Genomic DNA, 14,879 nt, shown 5'->3' with positions numbered 1-14,879 from the left:
CTTCCTTCCTTCCTTCCTTCCTTCCTTCCTTCCTTCCTTCCTTCCTTTCTCTCTCTCTCTCTTTCTCTCTCTTTCTCTCTTTCTCTCTTTCTTTCTTTCTGTTAGAGACAAGGTCTCACTCTGTTACCCCGGTTAGAGTGCAATGCATGATGAGAGCTCATGTCAGCCTCAAACTCCTGGGATCATCCATCCTCTAACCTCAGCCTCCCAAATAGCTGGGACTACAGGCATGTACCACCATGCCCAGCTAATTTTTTAATCTTTTGTCGAGGTGGGATGTCTTTGTTTTTTGTTTTTTTGAGACAGAGCCTTACTCTGTCACCCAGGCAGGAGTGCAGTGGCATAATCTCAGCTCACTGCAACCTCCACCTGCCAGGTTCAAGCAATTCTCCTGCCTCAGCCTCCCGACTAGCTGGGATTACAAGCATGTGCCACCACACTCGGCTAATTTTTATATTTTTAGTACAGACAGGGTTTCACCATGTGGACCAGGCTGGTCTCGAACTCCTGACCTCAGGTGATCCACCCACCTTGACCTCCCAAAGTGCTGGGATTACAGCCATGAGTCACTGTGCCTGGCCACAGGGGTGGGGTTTGACTATGTTCCTCAGGCTGGTCTCAAACTCCTGGTCTCAAGCGACCCTCCTGCCTAGGCCTCCCAGAGTTCTGGGATTACAGGTGTGAACCATCATACCCATCCAGTTTTTCTATTATACTAAATTGCAAAGTTACTATGCAGTCTTAAATAAAAAGCATTATTGGAGGGCTGGGTGCAGTGACTAAAGCCTGTAATCCTAGCACTTTGGAAAGCCAAGGTGGGCGGATCACGAGGTCAGGAGTTTGAGACAAGCCTGGCCAACATGGTGAGACCCCATCTCTACTAAAAGTATGAAAAAGTTAGCTGGGTATGTTGGCATGTGCCTGTAATCCTCAGCTACTTAGGAAGCTGAGGCAGGAGAATCACTTGAACCGGGGAGGCAGAGGTTGCAGTGAGCCAAGATCACGCCACTGCACTCCAGCTTGGGTGACAAAGCAAGAATCCATCTCAAAAAAAAAAAAAAAGGCAATATTGAGATTAATAAATTGATGTCTAGAACATCTACTATCTGGGAAACAAGAAAGTTTGCTAAAATAATATGCCTGACTTAATGTTAGCTGATAGCAGCCAATATTCACAGAACATGTATGCAGCACCAGGCATGGTGCTTAGTGCCTCACATGCCTTCTCATTCAGCCTCACACCATCTCTGAGAACTAGACATCATACCTTCAAAGGAAGGTATGAGGTAAAGGAATCTGCCTGGTGTGACACCACTAGGATTTGGGAGAAATGGACTTGAACGCATCCAAGCCTAACTCCAAAGCCCTTGTTCTTTATACGTTAAACAATTCCCCACTTTATTCACTGTATTTATTATGTAAATTCTGCTGTACAAATATTGCTGATTACAATAGGGAAAATGCCTATACATTAATTTTTGTTGTGACCTTGTATTGTACCGAGACAGTCTTATTTTTTCTTTTGTCCCAATGAATAAAAATTAAATAAGTCAGCTAGCACTTAGTGTTATAAGAAAATAAGATTTATTAGTTTGCATTCTGACAATGCAAGCCAAAATCTGTAAAATGTTAAAAAGCACATTCAAGGGTTCTCAAAAGAGACATATACTTTTATTCTTTAAAATTGCTCCATATGTGTCTTTACATGAAAAAAAGCCTGCTATAATTTTGCAATATCAATAATCTGGTCATAAATCCCCTCATAATTTTCAAAAATAATATTTTTCAAATAAATAATCAAATCTTACTTTAAATACTCAACAGTAAATCTCTAATAAAAACTCTCAATTAATTGGCTACATCACCAAGGAACACAAGACTCTGCATCACTAAATAAATTACGCCTAATACTTCAATTTGGCCTCCATATTAAATAATAATCTTAAACAAACAGACCCACACGACATTGAAAAGAGAAAAAAAAAAAACCCTCATGAAACTTCTTGTTTAAACATGTTAATGCTGCACTCAGAGATATGATCATCTTTTTTAACTATGAAAAGTAAAATGGGCCAGGCACAGTGGCTCACGCCTGTAATCCTAGCACTTTGAGAGTCCGAGGCAGGTGGATCACCTGAGGGCAGGAGTTCAAGACCAGCCTGGCCAACATGATGAAACCCCATCTCTACTAAAAATACAAAAAAAAAAAAAATAACAGAGAGTGATGCTGAGCACCTGTAGTCTCAGCTACTTGGGAGGCTGAGGCAGGAGAATCACTTGAATCCAGGAGGCGGAGGTTGCAGAGAGCCAACGTCTGGCCACTGCACTATATAGCCTGGGCAACTAGAGCGAAACTCCATCTCAAAAAAAAAAAAAAAAGAAAAAAGAAAAGTAAAACGACATCTTCCAAATGTCTTTACACTTCTTACAATCAATGGCATTATTCAAAATTAGGTATTTTTTCAAATTTGCAACTCACTGTTTCAGGCAGAGTTGTATCGGTTAGGCTGCTAGAAGTACTGCTTTTTGTGTGGATTGGTTCCCTGGCCACAATCAGTTGCAAAGATCCAGTGGTTTGTTGTAATAATGCAATTGCTTGCTGATGGGAAATGTTCTGATCCAATGGTGTGTGATTAACGGCCAATATTTGATCATTTTCCTTTAATCTTTGATCCCTTAATCAAGTAAGAAAAGAAATTTTTGTTTTAAGTGACCTAATAACCTGATTTTAAAAAATCTATTATTCAAGTTAAGCAGTTTGTTGCCTATGGTACTACTTCACTTAGTACATTTATCAAATAATTAGTTAATTATATAACAGAGCTCCTCAGAGTGTTTTTCACAGAAGTTATTAACTAATTACCTAATTTGGTAGTGCATCCTTAAACACATGGACACATTTTAAAAGCCATCTACCTAGAAAAATAAACAAAAACAATCTATAGGACCCCATTGCCAAGGTTTTGCAAGTATGGACACTGCCTCCATTACTGCATAAACCCAAACCTCCTGAACCCCTTCCAATCTGATCTCTACCCATACCACACTGGGGTAACGATATTTTCAACTACACCAATAACCTCCTCTCACCCTATCTTCACTGTCTACTTGTCCAACATTTATCAACAGAGGCCAAACCCTCCTTGAAAATTCATAGAGATTACTTCCAAATTTATACCTGAGCATGGTCTCGCTCTTATTTGCCCAGGCTGGAGTGCAGTGGCACAATCACAGCTCACTGCAGCCTCAGCCTCCCAGGCTCGGGTGATTCTCCCACCTCAGTCTCACAAGTAGCTGAGACTACAGGTGTATACTACCACACCCAGCTAATTTTTGTATTTTTTTGTAGGATGGGGTTTTGCCATGTTGCCCAGGCTTCTCTTGAACTCCCAAAGTGCTGGGATTACAGCCATGAGCCACTGAGCTCGGCCAATCTGAGCCCTTATAATCTCTCCCAAGCACCAATCTCCCAACTGCTAACCAGGGTAAGAAGATTCTTTTTAAAAGAAATTAGCAAAATCTCTAAAGAAAAATAGTATTTACTGAGCACTTATCATGAGTCAGGTACTATGTTGAGTGCTTTACATGCATTATCTCACATAATCCTCACAATTTCCTTTTAAAGTACTTAGTAAATTTTACATATTAAGGAATTGAAGTCTAGACAAGCCTAGCATCCTATCAAGAGTCAGATTCTGAAGCACAGTCTTGAACTTCTTATGCCAAAGTGCATCCTAAAGATAGCCTAGGACTTACTCTGTCCTGGTTTACTGTATTTGATTTTATTATCTCCCAAACACCACTGATACTCTTCCTCTTCCTGTTTACCCATTCTCACCACAATTCTTGAAAAAACACTGCATTAGATGTCAGAATAAAGATGCAAAGTCATGGAAACTTATTAAGTTTGAAATCTGAGTTGGGGACACTAGAATTAATCCCCCATGAATGGAGAATGTGAATTCAAAAATGTATTATCGACTAAGAATTTTATAATAATATACTGCCATTGTTGCTATTATTCTAACACATGCATTGGAATAGCAGACTTGTTAAATGAATAATAAACCAAAGACTGGAAATCAAACAGAGACAAAATAAAAGGCTTGCAAATACCCCTTAAAACATAAAAGCAAATACAACATGGAAGATAACATAGACTTGAGAGGCCTCTTAATTGACAATAAGCATAATAAATCAGGTAGAGTGACATGACCACCAAAATGTTGTTATAATCTTAAGAATAATAAACAATATAATATGCAGAATGAGAACTTCAATATTCCTATCCTACTGATCAGTCCGTAGCTAAAATATCATGTTGAACTGTAAGAGACGGAAATAGTGTACTAGCTTTGCAGTCAGACGGTCTTGGAATCACATCATGGCTTCAGCATTAACAGCTCTGTGACTATAGGTTGACCACTGAATCTCTGAATCTCAGCTTTCTCATCAATAGAACGGAATGATGATACCTATATAGTGGAACTGCTGCCATGGGGTACAGAAGGATATTCACAAAAGGCCTGACAAATGCACAGCAAAAACTAAAGCAAGTGTTGGCTGCTATTGTTACTGTTTTTATGACTAGTTTTTCACTCTCTTTATAATAGTCGTCAGAATTATCAGGAAACAATTAGCAAAGTGAAAATAAACAGCTTCCCCACCTGTCTGCTACACTCCCTGGCTGGACATCCTTCACGAAGATATCAACATTTCCCATATTTTGACTTCTGAGGGCCACCACACTGAATCCAAGGCCTCCAGTTGAAGGCCGTTCTATATCTATATATTCAATTTGCCGGCCCTAATGAAGGAGCGTTAAAAAAAAAAAAGTCAGTGGTGTACATTTAACCAACATACTCTGTCTGCAGAACTGAAATTGCTTAGCATAAAAGCAGCTTCCCCTAAGAACCACATAAACTCAGCATTTCAGTAATAAACTATTTCTGGAAATCCTCTCACTTGATTATTTCAGTAGAGCATAAGAGAGAGTGTGTGCAGTGTTCTGCAACCTCAGGGAATCAGAGGTATTTTCACACTTCATTCACATTATGAGATGAATCCCAAGCTGGATGGAAACTCCTGAGAAAAATGCCTTTTCCCATAGTAAATTCTGAATTACTTTTTTACACTGAACTTCCCTAAATTCTCTTGATGCAAAGTACATTTTTATTTTATTTTTTTCTTTGAGACAGGGTCTCGCTCTGTCGCCTAGGCTGGAGTGCAGTGGCATGATCTCGGCTCACTTCAACCTCTGTCTTCTGGGCTCAAGCGATCCTCCCGCCTCAGCCTCCTGGGTAGCTGGGACTATAAGCATGCACCACCATGCCTGGCAAATTTTTGTATTTTTTGTAGAGACGGGGTTTTGCCACGTTGCCCAGTCTGGTCTCAAACTCCTGAGCTCAAGCAATCCACCCGCCTCAGCCTCCCAAATTGCTAGGATTACAGATGTGAGCCACAGTGCCCAGTCGCAAAATATATTTTTAAATGAGGAAAATAAATTAGATATATCAAAAATGCCAGTATTTAGCCTAAGTCAGAACCAGCTGCATTTTACAGGGCTCTGTTTTTAATTCTATTGTTGATTAATTGATATTCTATTTATTAGGTAAATTCAAAAGACTCTGAAAAGGCCACTATTTACATGGGTTCTACCTGTAAGAACAGATAGAACTGTTCTTGTGACAGCCAGGTATTTTATTGTTTTAGTTAATAACTGCACTTATACCATGAGAACTTCATAAATGTAATCAACTAAAAACAGCACCACATAAAAATAACTGTTAGTCAGATGAAAGGGATAGAAGTGGCCAGGCATGATGGCTCATGCCTGTAATCCCAGCACTTTGGGAAGCTGAGGTGGGAGGATCACGAGGTCAGGAGATCGAGACTATCCTGGCCAACATGGTGAAACTCTGTCTCTACAAAAAATACAAAAATTAGCCAGGCATGGTGACATGGGCCTGTAGTCCCAGCTACTCGGGAGGGTGAGGCAGGAGAATTGCTTGAACCTGGGAGGCAGAGGTTGCAATGAGCCAAGATTGCGCCACTGCACTCCAGCCTGGGCAACAGCGCAAGACTCCATCTCAAAAAAAAAAAAAAAAAAGAAAAGGAAAAAAAGAAAAGGATAGAACTATAAAGTCAAAAACTAGGACCAGAATATTATTTAATTATCACACCCTAAACAGATTCTATTTAACACTGAAACTCAAGTTTATTTATTTATTTATTTTTTAAGAGATAGGTCTTGGCTCTGTCGCCCTGGCTGGAGTACAGTCGTGCGATTATAGCTCACTATAGCTTTGAATTTCTGGGCTCAAGTGATCCGCCCACGTCAGCCTTCCAGGTACCTGGAGGTACAGGTGAGTGCCACTATGTCTGACTATATTCTTATTTTTATTTTTGTAGAGATGTGGGTCTCTCTATGTTACCCAGGCTGGTCTTGAACTCCTGGCTTCAAGCAATCCTCCTGCCTCTGCCTCCCAAAGATTACAGAAAAAAGCCACCACGCTCAAACCTCGTTTCATTTTTAATGGCACTTGAAGGTCGAGGTGAACATACATAAAACTAACATGTCCAAAATTTTAATTGTTTATTTAATTTTTAATAGGTATTAGGGGCTACAACTGGATTATCCTTCCAAATGTTTTCTAGATTTTCCAAATTATATTAGTTCTAATTTTCATTAATCATGGGTTTGTTTGTTTTTTTGTGTGTGTGTTTTTTTGAGACAGAGTCTTGCTCTGTCACCCAGGCTGGAGTTCGGTGGCACAATCTCAGCTCACTGCAACCTCCGTCTCCCGGGTTCAAGCAATTCTCCTGCCTCAGCCTCCTGAGTATCTGGGATTACAGTTGCCCACCACCACGCCCAGCTAATTTTTCTACTTTTAGTAGAGACAGCATTTTGCCATGTTGACCAGGCTGGTCTCAAACTCCTGACCTCCAGTGATCCGCCCGCCTCGGCCTCCCAAAGTGATGCGATTACAGGCGGGAGCCGGTACGCCCGGCCAAAAATCTTATTTTAACAAGAATAGAGATGCATTCAATTAGTCATTGTCGAAAAACTCTCCTTAGCAAGACCTTATCTCAAAAAATAAATGTTAATTTTTTTAAAAAAAACTCTCCTTACCACACACATGGATACCTTCCTTATGTAATTTTAAGCCAATAACTTTTCAACACACAGGTTAGAAAATGGTGTCAGTTCCTCCCAACAATATAAAAATACAAGCAAGCAAAATACATACTAACACATCTTACAGCAAAAAGAATGAGTATAAGTTCCTTTGTAAAACTAAAACAGGATAAATGAAGCTAAATATTTCCATGAGAAGATACAACTTTACCTGAGCCATCTGTTGAATGACTGAGTTAAAGTCTTCATTTCCCAACTTCGGGGTCCAAGGAAATAATCCAGATACAGTGGAGTTATTAGAGGGCCTGTGGACATTTCCATTAGTAATGGAACCATCTGTGAACACTAACAAACCTTTCCTAGAAAAATCAAAGTGGGCTGAACAATCTGAGGGTATATGGTTGAGCTGTTGGAGAGAAAAAAGAATCATCAACAGAAATCTATAGAAAAACTGTTTCTAGTTATTAAATATATTTTGACCATTACATGGATAATTTGCACATTAAATATATACATGGGAAAGAAATAAGGTAAAGATAGATCTATCTGTGTATTCACAAGGCTAGAAATTTTTTTAATTTAGTATTACACAAAATGTTTAATAGTTTAAAATTTGTTCTTATTTCTTGCCTTCTACCACTACTTTGTACACTGACATCTTATTACACTTCACATATACAGATGCATCCAGTCATATAACAGTGTAAGGTACTAAACCTTTTTCCATTTATCTATACATTTCCATGTGGGGAACCACAAAAGATTCACAAGTAGTACAGACGATAATAATAACTGTACTTATTGAGTGCTTGCTATGAGTAAGTACTGTACCAGGACGATTACAGGTATTATCACTTAATTCTTACAACAGTCTGATGAGATATCATTATCCCATTTTGTGAGCATAAAAACTAAGGCACACAAGGGCTAAGTAACTTACTCAAGATTAGCAGTAAGTGACTCGTGGAGCCACTTAAACATTGGTAGAAAGAGGAGAATCATGTAATTATGGTGGACATAATTTAAAATATCATTGGTTGATACAACTGCCAAAACAGTAGAATAAAGGTAACATTAAGAATAAATGTCAGTGGTGAAACCCCATCTCTATCAAAAATACAAAAATTAAATGGGCATGGTGGTGCACACTTGTAATTCCAAGTTACTTGGGAGGCTGAAGCAGGAGAATCACTTGAACCCCACGAGTGGAGGCTACTGTGAGCTGAGATTGCACCACTGCACTCAGCCTGGATGATAGAGGGAGACTCTGTCTCCAAAAAAAAAAAAAAGAATAAATGTTAGGCCAGGTGTGATGGTTCACACCTGTAATCCCAGCACTTGGGGAGATCAAGGTGGGAGGACCACTTCAGGCCAGGAGTTCAAGACCTGGGCAACATAGTGAGACCCTCGTCTCAACAAAAAATACAAAAATTAGCTGGACATGGTGTCACATGCCTGTAGTCCCAGCTACTTGGGAGGATGAAGTGGGAGGATTGCTTGAGCCCAGGAGGTCGAGGCTACAATGATCCATGATCACACCACTGCACTCTAGCCCAGGCAAAAACTCTGCCTCAAAAAAAAAAAAAAAAAGAATGTTAATAAAACCTCAGAGAATGCTGGGCGCAGTGGCTCACGCCTGTAATCCCAGCACTTTGGGAGGCCGAGGCGGGCAGATCACGAGGTCAGGAGATCAAGACCATCCTGGCTAACACGGTGAAACCCCGTCTCTACTAAAAATACAAAAACAAAATTAGCCAGGCGTGGTGGTGCGTGCCTGTAGTCCCAGCTACTCGGAGGCTGAGGCAGGAGAATGGCGTGAACCCAGGAGGCGGAGCTTGCAGTGAGCCGAGATGGTGCCACTGCACTCCAGCCTGGGCGACAAAGCGAGACTCCGTCTCAAAAAAAAAAAAAAAAACCTCAGAGAAAAAATTTTAAAAATCCCTGGCTACAGGGATTACACAGTCCAATGCATAAAATATGACTATGCATATAACAACCGCAAACTATACAAATATAAAGAATTGCTATTAGGATAGGGTAGTTAGTTACACCCACTCTTAGTCCAACAAGTGTGATAGATTTCTGCTGATCTTTGCCAATTTCAGTTGCTACCAACAGCATTCACTATTGTGATATTCTATGACCAAGAGAAATACAGAAAGCTAAACATCAATATAGGCAGTGCTAAAATTAGGGTATAAATTCTGGTCTAAAGAAAGCAATTCACAGAAAGACACACGTGTAGAGTTTAATCCTTAATTGGCTATAAACAAATCACTCACAAAAGACTTAATGGGCAAGCATTTTAGTTTATCAGCAAAAACCATTTTTTCCCAAATTTTGTAAATTTTCACTTAACTGTGATAAATTAGATCCAATTATGTTTTAAATTCTGCCCAAATGTCATCTATAGTATAGCTACTATTCAAGTTCAGCTTCCAGAACAGGTGATTTAAAAGTAAGTTGCCAACCCTGACCCCAAAACAAAGAATCCAAGAAGAGAGTTAAAACAATTTCTGGTTCAATCTCAGCACCAAACAAATAAACAAACAAAAAAATCCCACAACTACTAATTTGCACCCCTCTAAGAAGAGGTGATATATGTCCCTTACTCAATAATGATGTATTAGAGCCTGCAGAGTCCAGATAGTGTGGTAAATGAGTAAACACAATTATATATTTAAATACCAGGTATCCTGCTTCCAAGGAACTTCAGAATATGCATGAAAGATAATAAATATTTGATAATTAAGAGAAGCGTGACTATTGTGCTATAAGGGCATGATCACTTCTTGTTAGATAAAAGACTTTGGCCGGGTGAGTTGGCTTAGGCCAGGCCAAGCGAGGTGGCTCACGCAGGTAATCCCAGCACTTTGGGAGGCTGAGGTGGGCGGATCACGAGGTCAGGAGATAGAGACCAACCTGGCTAACACGGTGAAATCCTGTCTCTACTTAAAAAAAAAAAAAAAAAGACTTCACAAAGAAAATACGCCTGGGCGAGGTGGCTCATGCCCATATTCCCAGCACTTTGGAAGGCTGAGGTAGGAGGACTGCTTGAGGCCAATAGTATGAGACCAGCCTGGGCAACATAGGGAGACCCTGTCTCTATAAAAATTTTTTAAAATTAGCCCAACTGTGGTGGCACACACCTATCCCAGCTACTCTGGAAGCTGAGGTGGGAGCATTGCTTGAGCGTGGGAGGTCAAGGCTGCAATGAGCTAGGATCACAGCACTGCATTCCAGCCTCAGTGACAGAGAGAAACCTTGTCTCAAAATAAAAATAAAATATATTTAAGTTAAGCACTATTTTATAATTTTGAAGATGTTGAGAATTCTCAAAGCATCTGACCTTTACATATTTAAATAAGTACAAAAACCATATTCTAAAACCAAACACAATTTTTTTTTTTTTTTGAGAGACAGGGTCTCAACTCTGTCATGCAGGCTGGAGTGAAGTGGCATGACCATGGCTCACTGCAACCTGGAACCCCTGGGCTCACACAATCCTCCCACCTCAGACTCCTGAGTTGCTGGGACTACCGGTACACACCACCACGCCCAGCTGCGAAAGAAAAAATTGATTATTGACATTTCTAAATTGTCTATGCCAGTGCTACCCACAGGTTATAGGTTACGGGTCCCAATACAGCCTCTTTGCTGAACTGAGTCCTTAAAGATAATTTGTCTTTGTCTATCTCCTCTATCTTTCTTTGATGGTTTGAATATATTAATATATATATTAACGTAAAACTGATGGGTAACTTACTTGTCCTTTCAGTTGCTTGATGGACTGCTGAAGTGTGAGTATCTGGTTGAAGAGAGGACTCTTTAGTGTCTCATAAAACACAGATAACTTCTCATTCTGTGACGTGTCACCCTTCTCCTGCAATTTCATTTTCAGGCGATCAAGTACCTGCAGGACCTGCAGTTTATCTTGGGTTAAGATGAATAAGTAGAGTAATAGTTAAGTCTCATCTGAGATTCCATTTTAAAATCATTAATTAATTAAATTATAGAACAATATATCCAGTATACCTGTAGCAGGATTTTCAGGCATTTTGAATTATTCCCTTGAATCACTCTTAAAGATACCTAAAGAAAAATTTAAAAATATAAAAGATGAATTTCAATTGTATATGGCTATAATCCTGTAGAAAAATTCAGGAAAACCTCAAGAACATTCTTTATCAAGACTCCACTCAGTGAAATTCAAATTATAACCACAATGAGGTGCCACTACACACCCATTAAGATAATTAAAATTTTAAAACAGACAATACTAAGCATCGAGGCTGTAAGTGCCTGGAACTATTGTACATTGCTAAGAGAAATGTAAAATGTCACAACCACTTTGGAAAATTGGTAGTTTCTCATAAAGTTAAAAATACACTTACTATATGACCCAGCACTTCCACTCACAAATACTTACGCAGTATTCATGAAAATATATGCTCACAAAAACGCCTGTACATGGAAGTTTATAGCATTTTTATTTATAAAAACCCCAAAACTATAAAAACCCAAGTGTCTAGAAACAGATGAATAAACAAATGGTATATAATATTCAGAAATGAAAAGGAAAAATTACTGATACACAACAAGGATAAATCTCAAAAATGGTATGTTGAAAAAAGAAACCTGACCCAAAAAAGTCACAAACTGCACTGTATGATTCCATCCATATGAAGTTCAAGTACTGACAAAACTAATCTACAATTATAGATAAATTTACCTGGGGCAGGGTGATAGGGAGTTGACCATGACAGGCTTCAGAACATACTACTCTCAAAATATGACATCTTGGCATTTTGCGTATTTTAAGCTGAAGGAATCTGAGAAACAGCAGGTGCAGAAAGGACTTCCCCTGAAGCAGATCATAGGATCCTCGTGTGAGAGGTGTCCTCTCTATACCCAGAAGATAGCAGCATCTTAATCTCAAAAGACAGAGTGGCTAGGTGCAGTGACTCATGCCTATAATCCCAGCACTTTGGGAGGCCGATGAAGGAGGATTACTTGCGCCCCAGAGTTTGAGGCCAGCTTGGGTAACAGTAAGAGCCCATCTCTACAAAAAATTTAAAAACTCAGCCATGCATAGTGGCACATACCCGTAGTCCCCGCTGCTTAGGAGGCTGTGGCAGGAGGATCACTTGAGCCCAAGAGGATGAGGCCGCAGTGAGCTATGAGCCACTGCACTCCAGCCTGGGGAAAAGAGTGAGACCCTGTCTCAAAATTTAAAAACAGAAATAGAGGAACACCCAGAGGAATCTGAACAAACAGGCCTTGTTAAGTTTTTCCCAGTTTACTCCTCTTAGCTCATATCCCTTTCTGTCCTATCACATTCCACAACTCTTCCTTCTTCATCAAACCTAACTTAAAAACACTCAGGTTTTACTGTTTCTTCAGGTCTTCATTTCCTTATGAAGGCTCCCATGTCATGTAAAACTTACATTAAACAAGTTTACATGTTTTTCTCTTGTTAATCTACCTTTTATTACAGGGGCCCCAACCGAAAACTTGGAAGGGTAGAAGCTATTTTCCCTCCCCTACACTGGGAAGGGGTTCAAGGAAGCTTTTTTGGCGTGACGGAAACATTCTGTGTCTTGAAGGGGGTACTGTTTACACAGATGTATATATTTATCAAAATTTATTGAACCAGGCCAGGCACAGTGGCTCACTGTGATCCCAGCACTTTAGGAGGTCAAGGTGGAAGGATCACTTGAAGCCAGGAGTTTGAGATCAGCCTGGGCAACAAAGTGAAACCTCATCCCTACAAAAACAAAAAAAATTAGCCGGTGTGGTGGCTTGTACCTATAATCCCAGCTACACTGGAGACTGAGGTGAGAGGATCGCTTGAGCCCAGGAGGTCAAGGTTGCAGTGAGCCATGATTATGCCACTGCACTCTGGCCCGGGTGACAAAGGGAGACCCCATCTCAACAAAAAATAAAAGAAAAATTCCCGAGCTGTACAAATGATCTCAGATTTTTACTAGTCATCTATAGCTCAAAAGAAATTACAGGTATGCTGCAGCTCACACCTGTAATCCCACACTTGGAGAGATCGAGGTGGGTGGATCACCTGAGGTCAGGAATTCAAGACCAGCCTGGCCAACACAGAGAAACCCTGTCTCTACTAAAAATACAAAAATTAGTCAGGCGTGGTGGCGCTCGCCTGTAATTCCAGCTACTCGGGAGGCTGAGGCAGGGGAACTGCTTGAATCTGGGCGGTGGAGGTTGCGGTGAGCCGAGATCATGCCACTACACTCCAGCCTAGGAAATAGAACCAGACTCTTTTTCCAAAAAAAAAAAAAAAAAGAAAAAGAAAAAAGAAACCACTCAAAGTGGCATTCTCTATGGATAATGTTTCCTTAATTCCAGTGATTTGATGAAAGTAACCTAAAATGTAACATAATTAAAAACTCAAAAGGCTAGCAAAACCCTTTACTATGTATGACCAAAATGAGACATTTTCAGTGATTTTTACTAGTGATACACACTTGTAATGAACCATCAAAGAAATATGAGTATTATACAATCAAAATTTTCTCACATCAACCTGGATATGGTGGCTGAATGAGATCTTTATCTTCTAATTCGAGATCATTGAGCAAAAAAGCATATTGAAAACCAATAAAGGGCCGGGCGCGGTGGCTCAAGCCTGTAATCCCAGCACTTTGGGAGGCCGAGACGGGCGGATCAAAAGGTCAGGAGGTCGAGACCATCCTGGCTAATACAGTGAAACCCCGTCTCTACTAAAAAATACAAAAAACTAGCCGGGCGAGGTGGTGGGCGCCTGTGGTCCCAGCTACTCGGGAGGCTGAGGCAGGAGAATGGCGTAAACCCAGGAGGCAGAGCTTGCAGTGAGCTGAGATCCGGCCACTGCACTCCAGCCTGGGCGACAGAGCGAGACTCCGTCTCAAAAAAAAATAAAAAATAAAAAAAAAAGAAAACCAATAAAGGATGCCATTGGCATTGATAAAAGGTCTAAGTATTCCATCCAAATGTTCACTGGATTCAATGGGAATACCAAAAGAAGTGCTGAATAGAACATCAAAGAAATACTTCTGATGCGCTCAGCATCTCAACTGTACAACTCATACAACTACCCAGCGAGAGGTAACTGTGAATAACAGAAGGGCAGTCATGACAGCACTGTACTCTCATATAGCAGCATACAGCCCAACAGGACTGAAAGGAGCGGTCTGCTGGTCATCAACACATCAACCTCTCCAAATCAAAGAATGCAAACTAAAACAATAAGATGACATTTTATTTACTGCCAAATCTCAACTGACATTTATTGATTTTGACATTTATTGATTTATTAGAGAAAATAATAGTTTATACTCCAAATGTCATGAAAAAATAGGTGGAAATAAAAATTTGCACAATGTATACTGACACTGCTAAGTTGTCCTAAAAGAGTGTGTAATTTTTACTTCTGAGTGTCACTCTGAAAGAAATACTGGCAAAGGGGCACAAAGATGTGTATGCAAGGGTATTTACTGCATTTTTAATAGCAAAACTCCTGGAAAAAGTAAATTATCAAAAGCAATTAGCCCGGGCACTGTGGCTCACGCCAGTAATCCCATCACTTTGGGAGGCCGAGGTAGGCGGATCACTTGAGGTCAGGAGCTGGAGAACAGCCTGACCAACATGGTGAAACCCCATCTACTAAAAACACAAAAATTTAGGCCGGGCGCGGTGGCTCAAGCCTGTAATCCCAGCACTTTGGGAGGCTGAG

General features: G+C 40.2%; 1 protein-coding gene across 3 annotated transcripts in view; it reads right to left on the bottom strand.

The window, feature by feature from the left end:
* PATJ (PATJ, crumbs cell polarity complex component) overlaps positions 1–14,879 on the bottom strand; it is a 419,471-nt gene that overhangs the window by 388,709 nt on the left and 15,883 nt on the right. For all 3 annotated transcript variants that reach the window (XM_025398758.1, XM_025398765.1, XM_025398774.1), the window contains exons 2-6: positions 11,174–11,230; positions 10,905–11,071; positions 7,350–7,544; positions 4,668–4,807; positions 2,480–2,675 (exon numbers count right to left, since the gene is read on the bottom strand). In XM_025398758.1, coding sequence (XP_025254543.1) covers positions 2,480–2,675; positions 4,668–4,807; positions 7,350–7,544; positions 10,905–11,071; positions 11,174–11,195 — 720 coding nt within the window. In that variant the 5' untranslated portion in view covers positions 11,196–11,230. The remainder of the gene's footprint in view (positions 1–2,479; positions 2,676–4,667; positions 4,808–7,349; positions 7,545–10,904; positions 11,072–11,173; positions 11,231–14,879) is intronic.

The sequence above is a fragment of the Theropithecus gelada genome, chromosome 1, assembly GCF_003255815.1.
Source record: "Theropithecus gelada isolate Dixy chromosome 1, Tgel_1.0, whole genome shotgun sequence".
NCBI classification, from domain to species: Eukaryota; Metazoa; Chordata; class Mammalia; order Primates; family Cercopithecidae; genus Theropithecus; species Theropithecus gelada.
This window is presented reverse-complemented; position numbering and strand designations above follow the sequence as displayed.